The sequence below is a fragment of the Diabrotica undecimpunctata genome, chromosome 5 (genome assembly GCF_040954645.1).
Source record: "Diabrotica undecimpunctata isolate CICGRU chromosome 5, icDiaUnde3, whole genome shotgun sequence".
Lineage (NCBI taxonomy): Eukaryota > Metazoa > Arthropoda > Insecta > Coleoptera > Chrysomelidae > Diabrotica > Diabrotica undecimpunctata.
In genome coordinates, this window is record NC_092807.1 from 132,995,122 (window position 1) to 133,017,267 (window position 22,146).

The 22,146-nt window shown below is 33.9% G+C and overlaps 1 protein-coding gene across 2 annotated transcripts in view; it reads right to left on the reverse strand.

The window, feature by feature from the left end:
• eys (eyes shut) overlaps positions 1-22,146 on the reverse strand; it is a 51,398-nt gene that overhangs the window by 12,741 nt on the left and 16,511 nt on the right. For both annotated transcript variants that reach the window (XM_072532721.1, XM_072532722.1), the window contains exons 5-14: positions 20,704-20,872; positions 17,969-18,977; positions 17,601-17,914; positions 17,334-17,538; positions 14,581-14,732; positions 12,198-12,334; positions 11,885-12,130; positions 10,970-11,143; positions 6,698-6,926; positions 1,826-1,989 (exon numbers count right to left, since the gene is read on the reverse strand). In XM_072532721.1, the coding sequence (XP_072388822.1) occupies positions 1,826-1,989; positions 6,698-6,926; positions 10,970-11,143; positions 11,885-12,130; positions 12,198-12,334; positions 14,581-14,732; positions 17,334-17,538; positions 17,601-17,914; positions 17,969-18,977; positions 20,704-20,872 (2,799 nt within the window). The remainder of the gene's footprint in view (positions 1-1,825; positions 1,990-6,697; positions 6,927-10,969; positions 11,144-11,884; positions 12,131-12,197; positions 12,335-14,580; positions 14,733-17,333; positions 17,539-17,600; positions 17,915-17,968; positions 18,978-20,703; positions 20,873-22,146) is intronic.

Consider the following 22,146-nt stretch of genomic DNA (forward strand, 5'->3'; position numbering starts at 1 on the left):
AACTAATGCTGTATACTACATTCGTTTTTTCAAAATTGTCTGTAGGATATTTAGTTGTGGAATATAGAGATGAAATAGTTTTGATGTTCGTTGTTGCTATTTTTATATTGTCAATAACCTTTAGTGTTTGTATTAATTTAGGTGTTAATGATGGTATAAAAGGTAGTGAATGATAATAGATGTTCTGATTGTTGTATACAATGTTCTGAGATTTAGCAAAAAATTGTGTTAAGTTATTTATATTAACAATATTAGAAAAAAGCATCCTATGTAGCATATCTAGAGGATAAAAGTTCTTAATTTTCTTTAATCTTCAATTTTTAAAAAAATATTTTAAAATATTAAGTATTGTGTCTGATTTAGTCGGATCCAGATTTGGCCATACGGCTCACACTCCCTCTAAGGGAAAAATTCACTCATCCCAGATACCTACGGTATCAAAAGGATTAAGCTCTGGTGGGACTCTTTCCGTATAATCGAGCCCTAGGTGACTTGGTACGTTGGAGTATCTCAAAAAATTTTCGGACAAATCTGAACGTCGCGAGGAGTACAGCTTTCTGCATGCCCTTATAGTGATGTTCATTTAGACCCAGCTGTTTTATGTTCTCTAGGTTTTTGGGAATAACACCAGTAGTAGATAGAATAATAGGTACTGTCTGAGTACTGTCCATTCTCCATTGTCTCCTGATTTGTATTTCTAAATCTCTGTACTTGACGATCTTTTCGGATCTTTTTTTAGTCAGATTATAGACCATGCAGAAAGCTGTACTTCTCTCAACGTTAGTCGGATTATTATTATTATTAATATTATTGTTAGGTATGGTTTGGGTTTGTTTTGGATTGATATTGGAATTAGAGGGTTGTAAAATTCTGGTAGATAATTATTTTTTTTTAAGATACCTTTAACTTTTCTCAGATTTGCAGAATTGTATTGTGGACTAGATAGCTTAATTTCTCTGTCAGTAAGACTGAATACAAAACTCTATGCTTATTCTGTCTGTCTGTCTGTCCGTAACGAAAACCTTAGCGCCGATATTACATCATATATCTGTTGTTTTCGGTCCAATTGGAGCGTGTACTGAGTTAAATGAAGGGGTGGAGTTAAGGATTACATTAAGATGTAAAAAACAAACAACGCGACTACCAAAAAAGCCCTATACCTTATCTTAGGTATAGTCACATAAGAAATATCACATGACAGTATGGACGATAATAAACACACTGTAAGGTAAATTTTTGTTATTGACTAAGTGCAAAAATAAATTTACTATATTGACAGATGACCTATGACTAAGTACAAAATAAACAACTGATCGAATCCTAACAAGCGACATAGCAAATGAAAGTGGAGATTATAACAAATATATATTTAGATAGAAGAAATAAGTCAGTTTTTAGTTGTAACTATCCGTGGAAAAACAATGACGACTATTAGACCGCAATCTGTTTGTTACTTAGTGGCAAACACAATTCTATAGCTAATTTACGGTGTACCGTTTTGTGCGTCCTGAAACGTTTTATTTTGCATTTTTCACATTTATTCGTAATATCTAAATAAATCTGCATGGAATATTTTTTGTCTGACAAAACAAAAGCGTTTTATTAGAACATCATAAGTTCTAGAATCCTGATGCGTTAGAATCGGGCCACACTCTAGTGAGTAATAAATGAATCTTTTTTTATAATAATAATGTCCATGTCTGTATCTTTAAAAAACTAATAAAATTATTTTTTTATTATTTACACCTACATATTTTATGTAGAGCATTACTAATCTGCTCTACCAGTTTACAAAATCCGTTAAACTTAAAAAATGGATACTTACTTTTCTCGCAATATTCCCCCACTTGGCCGAAAGGGCAATCGCATTCAGAATGTGAAAGTAAAGGAACACACCTTGAATTTTCTGCACACATGGTGTAATTACTGTTACATAAGTTATGCTTAGATGAACATAATGGTCCAAACCAATCATCTTGGCATAGACACCTACAAAAAGACACGCATCTTATGTTATTTTATAATTTTTTATGTTAAATATATATGGGACGAATACTCAAAATACCATGGATCAGCACAACCAGAAACGAAGAAGTTCTAGGACATCAGCAAACCCTTTTAAATATCATTAAGAGACGTCAACTAGAATTATCATCATCATCATCATTGGCTCCACAACCCATAGTGGGCCTTGACCTGCTCAAGGAGAAGTCTCCATTCTCTCCTATTCTTCGCTTTGGCTTTTTTAGTTTCGTACTCCCAACATTCTCAAGTTTTCCTCCACCTGATCCTTAAATCGTGCCCTGGGTCTGACTCTCCATCTCACTCCATCTATTCTTTGGTTATAAATATGTTTTGGTGGCTCCATTTCATTCATTCTCTCTATGTGGCCTAACCACCGCAGCCGGTTTATTTTGATGGACCTAATAATATCAGGTTTGTCATACAGGCGGTAAAGTTCGAAATTATAGCGTCTACGCCATAATCCACCCTCCTGTACTTCTTTATAGATATGCCGGAGGATTTTACGTTCAAAGCATCTTAAACGTTCTTCATCGCTCTTTGTCATCGTCCATGTTTCCGACGGGTAGGTGAGGATGGGCTTGATAAGAGTTATGTATATCACTAGTTTCGTTCTTTTCTCTCTATTTGCCAGATATATCCGTCTGTTAATATCTGCACTGCATTATTCTGATTAATTTGTGAGCCTATGTATATAAACTCACTTACTCCTTTGAAAGTATATGTTACGATCGTTACATCTTCGGGTTGTGCTTCTTCTTCTTCTTTTGGCATCATAACCCTGGATGGGTCTTTGCCTGTCTGACTATGTCCTTCCATTCAGATCTCTCTTGTGCCCTTCTTCTCCATTGTCTTATGTTCATTGTTTTCAGGTCGTCTTCCACGTCATCCAACTATCTCGTTCTGGGCCTTCCTTTTTTTCGCCTTCCTATGGGCTTCCATTGTAACATTTTCTTTGTTGTTATTGCATCGTTTTGTCTCTGCACATGTCCCAGCCATGACAGTCTTTGACTTTTCACTTCGGGTTGTGCTGCTTGTATATAATTTGATACTTTCATATACTTCATCTTACTAGTGTTAACCTCTAGTCCCATTCTTTTTGTTGCTGCTTTAAGCGCCTTGAATGATTCGACCACGTCCGCATTTCTTCTGGCAATAATGTGGATGTCATCGACGTACGCTAGTAATTGTACGCCGCGATTTATAATAGTTCCTCTGGTTGTTATTCCAGATTCTCTTATCGCTTTCTCTAGTGCAATATCGAATAGAAGGCATGATAGGCTGTCTCCTTGTCTAAGTCCTATCTGAGACGGGAACGTTCTGGAAACTCCGTTCTGCACTCTAACTTTACACTCGACTCTTGGGAGGTTCGCTAAATTCAACAAACAGGTGATGAGTATCAATGCCATACTCATATGTTTTTTTCCATAGCTTGCCTTAGAAGGAATATTTGATCGGTCGTTGATCTTTCTTTACGAAACCCACACTGATATTTACCTATTATGTCTTTACAATATCCCGATAATCGGTCGTAAAGAATATATGCCAATATTTTGTATGTTACGTTTAGAAGGGGTTATTCCTCTATAGTGATCACATATTGTTTGATCTCCTTTCTTGTGAAAAGGTATAACTATACCTACATTGCCATGATATCTATTCAGAAGCGCCGCAAACAAGATCAGAATTGCCATGTTAATAGCCAACGTTCGCAACGCACAGGGAACTTGAAGAAGAAGATACCTACATTCCAGTCTTCTGGCAACTTTATTTGCTTCCAGATCAGTTTCAATATACAGTATGTCAGGTTTTTTGCCATGCTTTAAAAGTTCTGAAGGAATGTCATCTGCCCCAGGAGCTTTGTTTTCTTTCAATTTTTGTATAGCTTGGATGATTTCTACCTCTGTTGGGATGTTATCTTTCTCTCTTTCGTCGTCAATGTCCTCGAGTTGGATTTTTGCTTCATGGAGCCCTATCTCACCTCTTTTATTTAGCCTTTCCTCGAAGTTTTCTGCCCATCTTTTTAGTATCTGGTCCTGATTACCAATGATCTCCCCTGTTCTATTTCTAACGATTGTTAATCTAGGTTTGAATTCTTTCCTGTTCTAGTTAATCCTCTTGTAGAACTTTCTAGTTTCTGCTTGTGCGTTATAGTTCTCTAGTTCTTTTAGTTGGCTCTCTATATGCTCTTTCTTCTTTTTTTTTAGTATTTGTTTTTCTTATCAGCTGCCTATACACTTCCTCTATTTGTCCCGTTCTTCACCCCTGGAGTGCCTGATTTTTGCCTGATTTTTTCTCTGCTTTGCTTGTGCGCATTTCTCATCGTACCATTCAGACCTTAATTTTTAACGTTTTTTGCTTTTCGATAAGTTTAGTTGCCTTTTCTTCCAATATGGCTCTACACTGCCTCCAATAGTTGTTATTATCTTCAACTATAACATCCCTGCAGCCTTCCAGCTTGCTTTCGAGACTTTCCTCGAATCTCTTAGTTATCTCAGGGTTCTTCAATGCTTCTAATTTAAACCTTCCCTCTTTAACTCCTTTTTTTTCTTTGCATTGGAGATTCTAGCTCTTAGTTAAGCCTGTAGTAGGTAATAGTCCGTGCCTATGTTCGCCCCGCGTTTTGCACGTACGTCTATCACGTCGCTGAAGTGTCTTGCGTCAACCACCACATGGTCGATTTGGTTTACTGTATTCTCATCTGGACTTCTCCATGTTCCCTTGTGTATATATTTGTGCCTGAAGCATGTGCTGGCAAACTAGAATATCTTGGATATAATTAGGCGACCAAGATATGAGTACCTTCGGAATATTCTTCTGTTTTTTTTTTTCTTCTTCTTTTTATGTAGACATGACTCAGTCAGTTTTTCAATGTGCCTCCAGTAAGTTGTCGTTCACTCGTTTTCATGGTCTTCCTACTGATCGTCTTTCTATTGGGGAATTGTCTCTTGCCATCTTTACTACCTACTCTATTTGTTGTCATTCGGTTTGTATGATCATTCCATTGTGCTCTTCAATTTCTTACCCAGTCCTTATATTCTTCACCTTGCATCTTTGTCATATATCTCTGTCCCATAGTGTTTTACCATCAATTTTTGTTGAAGTCTTTTTATTCTGCTGTTTCTTACATTCGTTTTGTCCTCTCTGTATCAGGTCGTGTTTCTACCTGGTATGTCATTGGTCTGATGATTATTTTATAAACTCTGCCTTTCATTTCTTTTCTGATATTTTTATTTCTCCATTACTGTTCCATTCAGGTAATCCACGGCTCTGTTTGCTCTATTTGCTTGATCTGCCACTTTTGTTTTGAGCTTTCCGTAGCTAGATAGTGTGATACTTAGACATTTAGACTCCATCAATTTTATCTGACATTCCAGCTCAAATTTACGTCTTAGTAGATTTGCTGTTCTCACCATGCATTTTGTCTTTCTTCTTCTTAAAGTGCCTATCCGTTCCGGACGTTGGCGATCATCACGGCTATCTTCACTTTGCTTATTGCAGCGCGGAACAGTTCAGTGGTAGTCGTGTTATACCACTTTCGCAAATTTTGAAGCCAGGAAATGCGTCTTCTTCCCGGTTCTCTCTTACCATTTACTTTCCCTTGGAGAATCAGCTGGAGAAGGCCGTAACGTTCTTGATTTCTCATTACATGACCTAGATATTCCAACTTTTTAGTTTTGACGGTCATGAGAATTTCACATTCTTTCCCCATTCTACGCAGGACCTCCACATTAGTAACTCTGTCAACCCAGGATATACGTAAGATGCGCCTATAACACCACATTTCGAAAGCTTCGAGCCGATTCATAGATGCAACAGTCAGTGTCCATGCTTCCATTCCGTAGAGCAGAACTGTGAATATGTAGCAGTTCAATAGACGGCATTTTGTTTTTAATGATATGTCTCGACTGTTGAAAATAGTTCTCATTCTAACGAATGCTGCTTTTGCTTTTATTATTCGCTGTTTAATTTCTGTTGAGTGGTCCCATTGGCTATTTAAATTGGTGCCTAGATATGTATATTGCTCGACTCTTTCGATATTCTGTTGGTTGATTGTAAGTTGAGCGTTTAGTATTGGTTTTTTACTAATTGTCATAAATTTGGTTTTCTTTATGTTAAGAGCTAGTCCGTATCTGTTGCTGACTTCTGTTATGCGATTTGTTAATATCTGTAAGTCATTCAGATTATCGGCAAAAACTATAGTGTCATCTGTCACTGTGTCATTTTGTCTTTAAGTAAGTCAATTAACTTGTCAGTTAAATTTTCTGGCAGTTATATCAAATTGGTGTAGCACACGTTGTAAATCATCTTCACTTTTTGAGATTAGGGTACTAATACTGAATGAATACCAAGCTTCGGGATTTAAAAGACTCTATTGTCTAATGGCAAGGCAAGAATACGTCTTTTCCGCACTGAATTGTAAATGACTTGCTGAATGAAATAAAATACTGGCTGAGTTTAATATTTTGCTTATACTAGTAGGCTAAAATCAGACTTGCAGACTATAAGTAAAGAAAAAATAGGTTAATTCTAGAATTTCAGCGCTTTACATTGATTTGAACAATTTGCTATATTTCAAATAAATGTTTGTGAGATGACATTGACTAATTAGTAACTTCGAAAAAAACCTTACATCTTGTCGTTATTATAGTTACAAAAACCATTGCATTCTTACATGAAAGTACTTCCGTGATGTAAACAAGCACCACCATTTTGACAGCTTCGTTCATAACATTCGCTTGTGCCACACTGGCCGACTGCTCTACCGAAAGCCTTCATTGAGCCCTGGAAAGGTATAACCACACTTCCAGATTTCATTTCCAAATCATAAATACAACCTGAAAAGCCTGTATGTAACGGCAGATCATGAGGCAGCGTGGAAAAATTCTTTACATCGAATCCTCCTAAAACAATGAAGTTGTATATAATGTAATACTTTAATGTAATAACATTTACTTTTAACGAACTCACGTAAATATATATTTCTGACTCGTTGGTCGTCATAAATACTATTGCATTTAGTGTCTCATAGGGATCGTTTTCTAAGTTAACTTTTCCGATTATAACTTAGCTGCACGATGATGACGACCAACCAATCATAAATATGTATTTACAGTTACCGTTTATACCTTTTTATCTGTATTATTTGCATATATATATATATATATATATATATATATATATATATATATATATATATATATATATATATATACATTCGACAATCACTCGACACTGAGGAGTAGGCAGATTGAGACCTCAGTGCCGAGAGACAGTTCTTGCAATACAGAACACGATACTGGTACGTCTCGAGTGAGGGGAGTAGACAGATTGAGACCCCGAACTCGAACCATATCACTCTTGATAATGGCTCCAAAATGGGTGCCGAAACGTCGAGTAATAAATTCTCAACGCGGTTCTTCCCGAGAACTAAGTAATTTTCATATATATATATATATATATATATATATATATATATATATATATATATATATATATATATAAGTTTGGTTAGGTTGTAGTGAATAGGAACCACTATTCTTTAATCATTAGTGCTTTCAATTTTGGTTACAATTATTTTCAAGAGCTACAATAAAAATTATCTGATAGAGATGCAAAAAAAGTAGTAACTCGCCAGATAAAATTAGAGGTTAGTTAATGAAACGGCTGTCAAACAAATTTCAATAATCATTAGAAGTAAAAATATTTTGATCTAATAAATGTTTTACCTTTTTTAAATAATTAAATGAAAAAATTACTTGAAAAAAATTTGAATTGTGATAAATAATAAACAAGTTAACTTAGCAACCAATAGGAAGTACAAATAACCGTTAATGTCACGAATGCCAACCTTGAGAGAAAATTAGTTTATAGTGGAATTTGATTTGACAATTATATTGCCAACATGAAAATTTAAAGATTTTTTTATATTATTCACAGATAATCGAATACATGTAACATGTACCTATATGCTAAATAAAGTTATAGATGTGATGTTTTGGTGGTTTTATAAATAAATTATTAAGAAATAATGTACCGAGTTATAAATTTTACATATACTTTGAATTTCTGATCTTTTGTTGAAATTATTATCAGTTTTGATAATACACACCATTTCTAATAATACCTTTTTGAATTTATTACCTTCAGTACACAAAATTGTAATGTTGTCAAAATCCATAATACAGTATACTTCCTGTATAACGAACACGGTTATTACGAGGTTTCGCTTATAAAAGTAAAGTTCGTGTAACCTTTTGGCTAAGGTCTAGTGTTAGGGTTTTCGAGCAAGCGCCCCTAACATGACTTAACGACTACTTTCGTAGCCGGGAACGATGGCTTTTTTGAAAATTTTATCGGTGCCGTGATGTCGGGCTGTCGGTCTTATCACGAGGTACATTAGATGTCCCGTGAAATTTCTATTGAACCATAATCCTCTATAGCGAGGCAAATTTAATTATAACGAGAGAAAATAACATCGAAAAACGTGTTTTTTACCTTTTTGGCTCAGCCGTGGCTATAAATAAATACCCTTTTTAACTGCCGACCGCAATAAACTTCTTCGGAAATTTACAATTTATGATTCACAAGTGTCAGTGTAGGAGTTTGACCCTTCGCCCCTAATAATAAGAAGGGCCTAATAGACAAGATGTGGAAAGTGCTTTAAACGTTGTAAGAGACTTTATCCAAAGACAAAAACGCAAATGAAGAAGCATACAACTGTTTCACATCTTTAGAGAATATGATAGATAGAATACTGGGCAATTTAAAGCAGTCAAAAATGACAGACTTCTTCCAATTGCAGAAGCAATAGTTCATGTTATCCTTGAAAATAGGCTTTAAAACGATTTACAAAATTCAGATTTTTTGTTTTAACGTATATTACTTATTGATAATAAAAGTAAACAACTCCTTTTTGTTTTAATGTATTTCATTGACAATAAAAGTAAACAACTTTTTTTCAAAAACGTCATTCAAACAATATTTAGCATCTTATATTGCTCCGAATGACTTTACTGTCGGAAGTTAATGTTTTAAAAAACTTCATATTCATATTTATGCATAGTATTATTGTTATTTGATATAAAGAGATTGGATTCTTATTCTTCTTCTTCTTAGCCTTCTGTCGTCCGTGTTTGGACATAGGCCTCTCCCAACTTCTTCCACCGGTCTCTATTCTGAGCAACATATTTTTATTTTGTTCCGGCTATTCTTTTAATGTCATCAACCTATCTCATCTGTGGTCTTCCTCTTGGTCGTTTACTTTCGTAAGGTCTTCAATGTTGTATTGTAGTATTCCAACGTTGGTCTTTTTGTCTAGCAGTGTGGCCCGCGAAGCTCCATTTAAGTTTGGCAATTTTTGTTGCTATGTCCTCGACTTTTGTTTTGGATCTTACCCAGTCGTTCCTCTTTTTATCTGACAGTCGTATACCTAACATTGCTCTTTCCATTGTTCTTTCTGTTGTGGCTAGTTTATTCATGTTTGCCTTGGTTAGGGTCCAGGTTTGACATCCATATGTCATGATAGGAAGGATGCATTGGTTGTACACTTTGCTCCTCAAGTATTGGGGTATTTTGCGGTTCTTACGTATCCAACCAAGTTTTCCAAATCCTGTCCATGCTAGTCTTGCTCTTCTAATAATTTTGGTTCTCTTTGTCAAGTCTCAGGATTTGGCCTAGGTAGATATATTCCTGGATTTTTTCTATATCACTGCCATTTATAGTTATCCGTCTGGGGTCATCTGTGTTTGTCATTATTTTTGTTTTTTTATATTCATTTTTAGTCCGACCTATTGGGAGCTAGCTGCTAGTTCCCCCATCATAATTTGCAGTTCCTCTAATGTGCTCGCTATAATCATGAGATTGGCTTATAACGAGGTAATTGGTCTGCCATTTCAGTTCTCTTTATAGAGGGAATCTACTGTATATTCTATCCATTACATGATCTGCCAAAGCGCAAGATGGTTTCTTTATCCTAAAATCACTCTTGTGGGAAATAATAAGACTTGATAAATGTCTCCCAGTTTTACCAAAATATAATTTCACACTGAGTCCAACTAATGCTGTATACTTCATTTGTTTTTACTAATTTATCTAGGTATAGGATATTTGGTTCTTGAATACAAAGATGAAATAGTTTCGACTTTTTTTTGTTGTTGTTTTTATATTGTCAATAACCTTTAGTATTTGTATTAATTTAAGTGTTAATGATGGTATATAAGGCAGTAATGTTTTGATTGTTAGAAACAATGTTCTGATATTTCGCAAAAAATGGTGTTAGTAGTTAATAAAGTTATTAATATTGTAAGTTCAAGAAGTCAACAACCTCAAGGAACATGATGAGGAGCAAGATCAGTTCCAAATTTCTACTAGAGAGTCAAAACTAATTTAGTTCCATATTCGGACACAGGTTCAATTTCGTCTTTGGATGAACCTAAAATAAAAAGTAAAAAACGAAAAAAATGTTTCCAAGTTCAGGGGCAACATGGTTTAGTCGGAAAAACAAAAAAATAAGAAAACGTGGCCAACCGTATTTAGTAAAGTGAGACAAGATGAAAAATTTTATGATAATCCTAAAGAAATGGTTGTTAAAGAAAGATGCAAATGTTCATCAAAGAAAGAGATCTCATGAAATGTTCTCTGATCAGTGAATATGAAAACGTATTTTGGTGGATGTCTTGGGGAGAAAAAAAGGTTTTTATTAAGAATCAGGTGAAATCTGTAACGACCAAAAGGTATTGGAACCGAAACAAAGAATACGAGACAAAAAGAGAATAAACTTAGAGATATGAAGTAAAACAAATAAAACAAAATTATTGGCACTCATACTTTAAACATCTGCTTTGGAAAATTACCAGTTTTTGTGTTATGCCACTATTGTATATAGCCGACGATATATTTTAATTTTTTATTAAATGTAAACAGAGGAATTTATGTTATAAATTACCTACATACAGGAGAGGCACTACATCTAATTGTACCAGGTTTCCTGGTGATCTTCCAGTAACATTTCCTAAATGTTCTACATAAAGCCACGCTCTTCGACCTACATGGCCAAATCGAACTAAGTAATCCTTAGAACCTGCTTTTATTGCTTGTGATGTAAAAATCCTTCTAGGACCTAGAATAAGAGAAGAGTAAATAAAAGTTAATTCCTAATTAAATCTTTATGATAATTCTGATAATTATAATTAGTATGGTAAAAGAATAAGAACTAAATTAGTAATCAAAGTGCATAATTTCTCCGTTTTTAAATTTTTAAGATCACTATTACTAGGTATATATTGTGCTGTATTAAGGAAGATTTTTAGTAAAAGAAACAGTGCAGCCTACTGGGAAAATACTAGGAGCCAGAGGTAAATAAACAGGTTATCACAATTTTCGCTACGCCAAATATACTCTTCGAGATTCAGAAAACTGAAGTTACTGCAATCACAGGTATTCTCGCAGGTATGTAATTTCAAATTAATTGTTGGCCAATGCCATAAATACATGAAACAGGTTCTTTTTGTTAGTTTTGATTCTCCCCATAGTATATTTATACGAAATTGCATGCACAGCGGTTTTAAGGGCTAAACATTGCAAGTCGAGCCATCTGTGAGATGACAAAGACGTGTATATGAGATAAGAATGAGATAAGAGACGGGTTCCATATGCCATATGAGAGAGACGTGCATTTTGAGTTAAGAGTACCGGAGACAGAATGCGACACATGTATCGATTGAATTTTTATATTATTTCGCTTAAAAACCACCTACTTAAATCTAGCTTAATTATTCACTACACTTCCTAGATCATACCTTCCAAACATATTACGCTTTTGTTACATTAAATTTAGTATAAATATATATTGTATATTTACCTGATCCTAAATTCCAAGTAAGCATTATATAACCTCTTACAAAACTTACTGCCACGTGATCAGAATAGAAATCGTGATGACCAGCTTGTCCTATAAATAGAAGCAAAGAAATTTGTTCCATTGTTGTGGGTGTAAATCTAAATTTAATTTCCATAGATCTTGATATTCCATCTGGGAACGGGTAAGCTACAAATGATGATAAACCATGGACAGACGATGAAAAATAAGGTTGTATCACTTTTAAATCTAAAATAAAGAAGTTGGTAATATATTATTATTTAATTATTTCGAAGTTTTCCACGTAAGTATTTACCATTTTCGCAAAAATGACCATGTTTTCCATAAGGACAAAGACAGATATAGCCACTGTTTGTAAACGGAATACAAGTACCACCAAAAAGACATGGATTATCATCGCAGATAGATATTTCACAAGATTTTCCCAAAAATCTACAAAAATTAGCAATAAGTAACTATATAGATATAATAAAACATACAAACCAGAAAAGTCTATGGATAAATTTGTAATATAATAAATGTACTGAAAATAAATGTAAGACGTAGTTTAAAATATTATATTGTATGTACTAGTATAACTCTTTACTCTGTATATGTATACAGGGTGCGGCAGATAAACGGCCAATTAGAAATATCTCGTGAACTAAAGGTAACTGAATCATAAAAATTGGAATGAAGAGGTTTTGAAGAGTGACTTATTTAATGAAAATATTTTCATTTATTTACTACTTCCGGTTACACCAGAAGCTTTAAAGCAGACGACTTTAAGATAATATTGCCAATATTGCTATGTTGCATTCCTGGTACGACTTTATTGTAAGATAGTTCATTTCCTTTTCATTTCCAGATTCCATAGTAAATTATAAGGAAAAACCCAGGAAAAAAACCTTATAATACTATCATGACATGGTAAGTATTTGGTCTTACATTTAGTTTACTCTCAATAAACACCAAATTCTGATTTTATGTGTATATTATTTAAAAAACATAATTGATGTATGCTCGATATGTTACTGACTTAATAATAGTGGTATTTTTCTTTTATTAAATTCCTCGTTGGATATGGGTCACGAGAATCTACTGTATTCTGCCGAGGAATTTGCGACACAATAGTCACATTTAGCATAATTAGAACCAACATCTGATCCAACATCATTGATTTTTCTCTTTTTACCATCTGTTTCTTTTAGGATTATACTTGAATCGTTCCATTGACCCTTATGTTCATTTTCCTATGCGTGTTTACATATTTGAGATCAATCAAATACTCTTCTTCTTAACATGCCATACACCAAAGTGCGTAGGCGACTATCTCATTACTAGAATTCTGTTCTTGGCGGCGTGACACAGCTCGCCTGTATTGTGTATTCCTGTCCATTCTTTAATATTCCTTAACCAGGATAATTGTTTGCGGCCGGCTCCTCTCCTACCTTCGATCTTCCCTTGTAGGATTAACTGTGGTATTTCATATTTTGCTCCTCTTAATATGTGCCCAAGGTAACCAATCTTGCGTTTTTTAATTAATTCAAAGAGTTCTCTTTCCACGCCGGCTCTCTTAAGGACGTCATCGTTTCGAACTCTATCCACCCAAGGTATGCGCATCATTCTTCTCAATGACCACATTTCAAATGCTTCAACTTTGTTGATAGATGTTTTTTTCAAAGTCCACGTTTCCATGCCAGAAAGCAAGATGGACCATATGTAGCACTTGACCATTCTGTAGCGTATTTCGAAATTTAGGTTTTGATTACATAGGAGCGGTCTGAATTTCACAAAAGCTTGTCTTGCCATTTGTATTCGGGTTTTTATTTCTTGTTGTGGATCCGATTGGTCATTGATTGTGGTGCCAAGGTATTTAAAAGTCTTCACGCGTTTTATGCGATCGTCACCTAAGCATATTATCGGGTTTTCTGGAGTTTGAATTCTCTAGTTTGAATAAAAGATTCATGTTTAATTATTCTAACATTTAATAGCCTCGATGTTTCACCTAAATAAAACTGATCGCATTCAAAAGCTATTTTATAAATAAAATTTTTTGTTCTTTCTTGTTCATTTTTAGGTTTAGTTTTAAATATTGCGACTTTTATAAATTTTAATTACAAGCCAGCTTCTCTGCTGTAAGGACTGCTCTGTCAGTCAGCGTATTGTTGCCCCTATAGCACCAGTAAAAAACACATCATTATCAGTGACGTGTTCCTGAGTCTTTATTGCGTTTACTATTGCCTTCCAGTCTTGTCGGTCCTGTCTCATTATTTCCCATTGTCTTACTCCCGTTTTCTCTAAATCATCTCTGACATTAACTTTTCGCCTATTTTCAGGCCGTCTTCTTCAAAACTCGGGAAAATAGCCTCAACTTCTACTAATGACTGTGATGCTGCATCTAGTCATCGACAAATGCAATCTCATATGATAGTGTCATGTGATAAGTCATGTAGTGTAAAGTCGACGTTACCACAGCTAGTCTCTTTGATAATCCCAGCTCAACCATTGCATTCCGTAGTTAGACGATTATTTGAATCACAAGCCTGTTTACAATAAAAGTAAAAGGACGTACTTAGTATTTAAATGCATTATAAAAAAATATATTAACTAAAATATCCTTAGCCCTTTTCGATATGTGCATTTTATTTGTTATTATTTATATATTATTAAATTAAAATAGTATAATATTAATTTACCCATTTCGACAATGGCACTGCCAGTTTTCTCCGACAGAACTGCAAGAAGCACCATTTTTACACGGGTTTGATAGGCAGGCTAATGATGAACATTCGGTTATTTCATGACCATCTTCTGCGTCGTCATATATTTTAATTTTCTTTTTTTCAATCTACAAAAATGTTTTAAATATATACTTCCTTTAAAATTTAAAGAGATCTTCACAATAATTGAAGAAAATAATTAAGAAAAAAATATGAGAAATGGTTAAACTAAAGTTAGTAAATCATAAATAACAAATGGGGGGAATAATCGTAAAAATCGATATGAATCGATATCTGTCATATTTTCCCAAACTTTGACGGGACTTTAAAGGAACTAGAAAAGAAGTTAGTTGCCCAGGATTGTACAACAATATAACAGGCATATGAGCGGTGTGGATCTGCAAGATTCCTTATTGGGATTGTATCCAATGAAAATTAAAAGCAAAAAATGGTACCACCGTATTTTCTATCATATGCTGGATGTAGCAGTAGTCAATGCTTGGCTATTAGACAGTCGAATCAAAAAACAAATTGGCAAAACTGTAGAAATTATACCACTACTGAATGTTAAAACAATTCTAGCTAAACAACTCACTAACAGTGGTGTTTTACAAAAAAGAAAAGTAGGTTGGCCTAGAACTTCCACACCCGAACAACCATCCAAAAGAAGATGCATTGAAGCAAACTAGACTGTAAACAGGGAAATATGTAAGATGATAAGCTGTAAAGGAAAATCAAGGGTCCCGTGCGAGAAATGTAAGGTGCATTTATGTTTTAATTCTAAAAGTAGTAACTGTTTTAAGAAGTTTCACAGTTTGGAATAGTTTAATACTGACAATACATCGATCTAATGTGTATGATAATTGGTTCTCATAAAAAGTTTTTAGACATAATGTTCCCAAATGGGCACACATTTTTTTTCTCAACAACTGGATCACTTTAAAAAAGAAAAAGTTCAATCGATGAATTATATATACATTTATTAAAAGTAATTTAATATAATTTTATTTTATTTTGTCAAACAATAAAATAAAATAAATTCCTGCAATAAAGGGTTCAGTTAGTGAATTTGAATTCAGCCGGTATACTGTTTTGCCAACAGTGTTATCATTCTGGATAAGGAAAAAAAGATACGTGCGTACCTAGTTTGTTCTGATTTAAAAATGCAAACTCCTTTCTTAGGTAAGTTTGTACACCAAAGGAAACTTCAGGTATTATTGATGATATACTACAAGGTGGTGCTCTGTGCCCGTAGCAAGGTAACTAAGTGTCATTTGCAGCTACAGTTTAGCAGGCAATATTTCCCTGAAGACAGTATCAGCATTCTGTATTGCAGGACTAAGCGCAACCAAAAAATAAACTGATCTTCAGTCACTCTCAAATGTTTATGGTGCGCATCAGGATCTGCATCAGCTAATTTGGTTAATATTTACGTTGATGCTTCTAAATGTTCTAGACGCTAAATCCATGACCATAGCCACCAACGACGATGTCGTTGTCCTTTTTTGGCTTTTAAAATTATAATATATTCTTGTCACAGAGCTGCACTTATTATTTCCCTTGTTCACTTATTACTTGCTGATGGTTTAACGTCATTTTTAATATTGATGAAATAAATGAATAATTAAACAAAAAATAGCTTTAGCTTTTACCTTCACTTCACTTAAAAGACTAGAAGTCTTTGAGATATCTGGCTAATAAAGCATGCTAAGACTTTCATATTTATGCTCATTAAGTCACAAATAACAGCGTAATTCAACATATAAAAATATCTGGAAAATATGTTAATAAAGTATTGCTCCATACATAGGAAAAAATGATGGAATAATTTATTATGTTAGATATGTATGGTAGTCCATGGTAGTTCAAATAACACAACTACTTCTAAAACGGATAAGAACTTGTTACTGGTTCCCACAAGATCGGCATTGAAATAGAAATTATAGGACCAATTGCGTGCTCTTGAGCACACCCAGAGTCTTGAGCACACCTATCTCGAAATTTATTATTCTTAGTTCACGGAAGGAAGCTCAGAAATAGAAACGAGCACAACGTTTACATTAGGATTTTCATCATACTATGGAAATCTTCAACTACTTCTAGAATTATACGATACTACGTTTACCGAGGAGAACTACCCCTGACGAGCAAATAACAAAATCACGATGAGCTCTAACTTCTCTCTAAAAGATCCTCTTTAAAACACTTAATTTTATGGATATCAAGAAAACAATAATGCTTAAGAAGTACCCGCTGTCTAAAATTATAAAAGAGCTCATAAAAGATGGCATAATAAAATTTATTGATAAAGCCTTACGTGCTCCTCCATATAAACAAAGTCCGCTCATGGATGAACGGGTACTTTCGGTCGATAAGTGCTAGATATATGTACTTGCATTAAAAGCTATTACTAATATTACGACAGAATAGTGTCTATATTTCCTTACGGGTTAAGGACTGACAAAAATGCTGCTCGACATCGACAGAAATATCTTCCCAGTATTTTAGATATTGTAAAGTGTTTCCGATATTGTTGAACTGTACCTCACTACAATTAATAGCAACATATTTCTATAATTTAACTGTTAAACAATGACCATATTTGAAAAATACATTCTAATATAGATAAGTATATAGATTTTGGCTACATTTCTTTTCTTCATTAACCTGCTTTAAATCTCTATTTTTGTGTTTAGAATACAGTTAGATATAAAAAAATATTAACATACTTTTAAATTTGTCATGCAACCAACAAAACCGTCAACAGGTATACCAACTTCTAAAGCCAAATAATGAGGAAGCCCACCGAGATACAACCAAGCAGTGGGGCGAGGAAATTTATCTATTTTAGCTACTTGATCCCCAGTCATAGACAAGCTGTCATTTACTTTAATCGATGCATTACAGTGTTTGAAATCTTTGCTAAAATCCAACCTAAAAATATAATATCAAAGAGTAAAAAAGTTTTAACAACAATATTGGTTTAAAAATATTACCCAGCTTTAATGTTCATATTATATCCATTGTTAACAGGTACTTTAAGTTCACTGAGCAGCATAGTTTGATATCCACAAGAAAATTTAAATTTTAGGAAACCGTTCTCCATGTATAAAGCCATATGAGGTGAATCTACATTGGAGAAAAAGATGATACCATCATTTGCCATGGTTTTAGCTATAAACTCAACATCCAAATGGTAAGTTGAAACATGAAGTTTATGTGAAAGGTAAGAATTTCCACCAAAAGCTGCTCTTTTGACACCCAGTTTCGATTCACAGAAAACTCCTTCGTAGTCAAAATTACAAAGGCACTGAAAAACATAATAAAGTAAAATTTCACACATAGAGCAATATATAAATGTTACCTTATGTCGTCCCTCTATGTAGATACATGTACCTCCATTTAAACATTTTGTTCTACTGTTTGTGCAGTCTATAATCACAGCTGTAGTGGTTCCTTCGCCGGTCGTAGTTTCTACTGTTGTAGAAATAGTAGTTGTATCTGTTTTTACAACTGGTTCTGTTGTAAAAAACGTCGAAACAAATGTAGTAGTTTCTTCAGAAAATGTTCTGTTTCTTTCTCTCTCCCTAACAGTCGTGCTCAATATAGTAGTGTCTTCAAAAAGGGTAGAAAAAGTTGTAAATTCTGTAGTCTCAAAAGTTGACAACATTGGCGCACTGCTAACTTCTACAGGAAACGTACTTGGAAATTCTGAGGAAGTTGAGGACATGTTTGAATAAATAGTAGACGTGGAAGGCTCAAACTGAAAATCTGTGGAGTAAACTGAGTAGTCAGAAAAAGATGAAGTAGTAACTGTGGTACTTTCAAAACCAGTGACAGTATTTTCTTCTGTAGTGGTGGTATCATTAGTACTAACAATTAATTCCGTGGTACTTATTATGGTGGTATCGATAGTACTACTCTCAATAGTATTTGGTTCCGTGGAACTAATTTTGTCACTAGAACTTTCTATAGTACTGCTGATAATGGTATCTGTAGTTACAGGTATGAATTCTGTCGTAGAAATAGTTGTACTTAAGTTAATATCAAAAATTGTTGTGATAGAAGTCGGTTCATTTGTACTAGTTATTGCAATAGTGCTAAGTGTCGTATTGGGAAAAACAGTGGTTAAAAAAGTTGATTCAAGATTGATAGTTGGCACTTCAGGTGTGGTACTAAAAGTAACACTTGTAGATATTGTCTGATTATCATAAGTAGTTGTAGTTGTTATAGTAGGTACTGGACTGACGTAACTGCAGTCGAGAATACTATTAGGCAGTATAAGGCATTCGCATAAGACACCTGTTAGACCTGGAGGACAAGAACATGTAAAATTGTCTACACCATCAATACAACTACCACCATTCTTGCACCTAAAAAATTTCTAAATTGTAAGAAAAACACCGCATATATTTAAATAAAATAGTTTAAATACATTAACAAAGTTACATTTAATTCGGTATGAGACATAATAATATTAGAAGTTTGACTATGTAGGTGAATCAAAGAAGCGCTTACTTTATTATAAAAAAATAAATATGTGGTGTGCAAATTCACCTGCTAGTGTCAGGTGACTTTGTTTCAAGCTACATTTTACATTTATTCTCTGTGATTATTATTGTTTGGGCTAAAGTCACCCTACAAGATGAATCAGAAACAAACATTTTGTTTATATAAAAAGTATAAAGTATAAAAAATATTTATTTTAATTTCAGACAAAAAAAACTAAAACAAACATGAAACTTTACATAGGGCCCCAAGTTCACAAAAAAACATAATTTATTAACAAAAAATTAACAATAAAACGATTTACAAGCTTTTTCTTTAAATCTGGAAAGTAATATCGATTATCTCCAAGTTCCAATAGCTCTGTAAAATCAATATTACCCAAGTGGTAGGATTTTCTTAAGGCGACTTCGGGCCATTGCCATAAACTTCTTTCACCCAGTAATTGTCTGCACCATACTGAAGACGACCAATAGTCAGAAATACGTATATACGGTTGCCTTCCATCGATAGACCATATATATATATATATATATATATATATATATATATATATATATATATATATATATATATATATATATATATATATATATATATATATAGTTTTGATATATATATATATATATATATATATATACTGTATTCTACGAAAACAATATAAATGCATCTCCAAAGAATTAGATATTATTTATTAGAGATAATAATATTCTCTATTAATTAGAGAGAATTATTTTTATTTTAATTCAATAACTCTAAAATACTTAAATACAAAACTAATAAAATGAAAAAGACAGTCAAGATTTGATTTTACCTACAAAGCGTCTATGTATCTGTTTATACGTATTTCGCGTTAATAAGGCTCATCAGAACAGGTATTCATAGGCGTTCTCATTGTGAAAAATAAATCTTTCCTGTCTTTAAGAAGCAACACTAAAATGGCTTCGAAACGGACGCAATAGCGACATCTGATAATAAATCCTTAAAATAGTTTCGAAACACAATTCAGATTTCTGCCTTAATCTGAGGATTTATTATCAGATGTCGCTATTGCGTCCGTTTCGAAGCCATTTTAGTGTTGCTTCTTAAGGACAGGAAAGATTTAGTTTTCACGTTGAGAACGTCTATGAATAGCTGTTTTGATGAGCCTTATTAAGGCGAAATACGTATAAACAGATACATAGACGCTTTGTACGTAAAATCAAATCTTGACTATCTTTTTCATTTTATTCGGATCTACTCTGTATGAGTACAAGAAACCAATTCGCTAATGATTTCTGCTTAGTTAAGGAGACATGTCGTGGAATGCAAATTTTAGATTCCCCATGTCTCTATTAACATCTTTATCAACGTCTGCTTTGCCTTGCAATTTTTAGAAGGCTCATATTAAGGCAGATATCTGAATTGTGTTTCGAAACTATTTTACAAAACTGATAGTTTTCGCTAGTTAAACATACATTGCACACATATACTAAATGTATTTAGTACTAATATATTCACAAAGGAGAGCAATTGTCAGAGTAAGTCAAGACACTTTAATATTATTTTATTAAAAATATTATTTTGCTTATAATATTATAGTATAAATAATACCTGGGACCAAGCTGACATTCATCATACTGATACTGACACAGATCTCCATGAAAATCAGGTACACAGTAACATACATGGTGGTCATTTTCGTAGATACACAACGCTCCATTTTTACATGGACTATCATCACATATTTGCATTACTTCTTCACAATTCCTACCAGCAAATCCTATAAAAGTAATTACGATCGTTATAGTTTTACATCTGGACAAATGAATACTTATATAAAAATTTATAAATATATTAAAAGCATTTTCTCACTGCTTTAACCCAGCTAGTAATATTGGCTATTGATAGTTTTACCTTTTTCAGTAGTCAATTAGAATTATGTCTTTGCAATCCCTAAATATAGAGGCTAAAACCTTTCTAACACATTGACCCACTCCTGGTCGTTTTGGAGCACTTTTTCCGAGCCCACTGCGATGTGTTCATTCTGTTCTCTGGAGGGTATTAGTGGATACAGGTTTCATCAAGGATTATCAGTCGACAACAAAAATCCAACAGATTGCGATTTATAAGGTCCAATCGCTGATTAAAAATGGTCACACGATCATGTTTTTAATCAATGGCCAGCAAACGTGCCATTTATCTTCTTCTTCTTCTTCTAATTGCGCTACAACCCTTTGTGAGTCTTGGCCTGCTTAACAATGTTCTTCCATTCTGCCCTGTCGGATACTTTCCTTCGCCACTGCCCGATGTTCATGGTTTTAAGATCCCTCTCTACGTCGTCTATCCATCTTTTACGGGGCCTTCCTCTTGTTCTGTTTCCTTGGGGCTTCCATCTCTGGACTACTTTTACAGCTCGATTATCTGGCATTCTTTCTAGGTGAAAAAGCTAGTTTAGTCTTTGTGACTTTACAAATCTGACAATATCTGCGCTCTGCATTAGTTCATCCAGCTCGTGGTTTATTTTAATTCTCCACGAACCATCTCTGCATTGGGTTGGTCCAAATATCTTCCTTAGTATTTTGCGCTCAAATATTCTCAGTTGATTTTCATCAGTGGTTGAGAGGGTCCACGTTTCACATTCATATGTGACCACTGGTTTAATTACTGTTTTGTAAATTCTCAGCTTAGACTCACGATTCAGTAACTTACTTTTCATTAAGTCTTTGTATGCATAAAAGCACTTATTACCGCTAAGAATCCGTGCTTGTATTTCTTGACTGATGTTGTTGTTGTCATTTATTATTAAGCCTAGGTAGGGAAAAGTGGAGGCATATTTGTAGGTATAGTTATTTACCTTCAGATTCTCATGTTCCTTCGATTTTGTGCACTCCATATATTTTGTTTTGCTTTCATTTATATATAGACCAAACGTAGCAGCTTCTTGTTTCAGTTCTATAACTTTTTCACTTAATACCCTTTTGTTGCGGCTTATTATGGCAACATCATCCGCATATGCGCATATTTATGTAGATCTTGTATTAATACAGCCGTTTA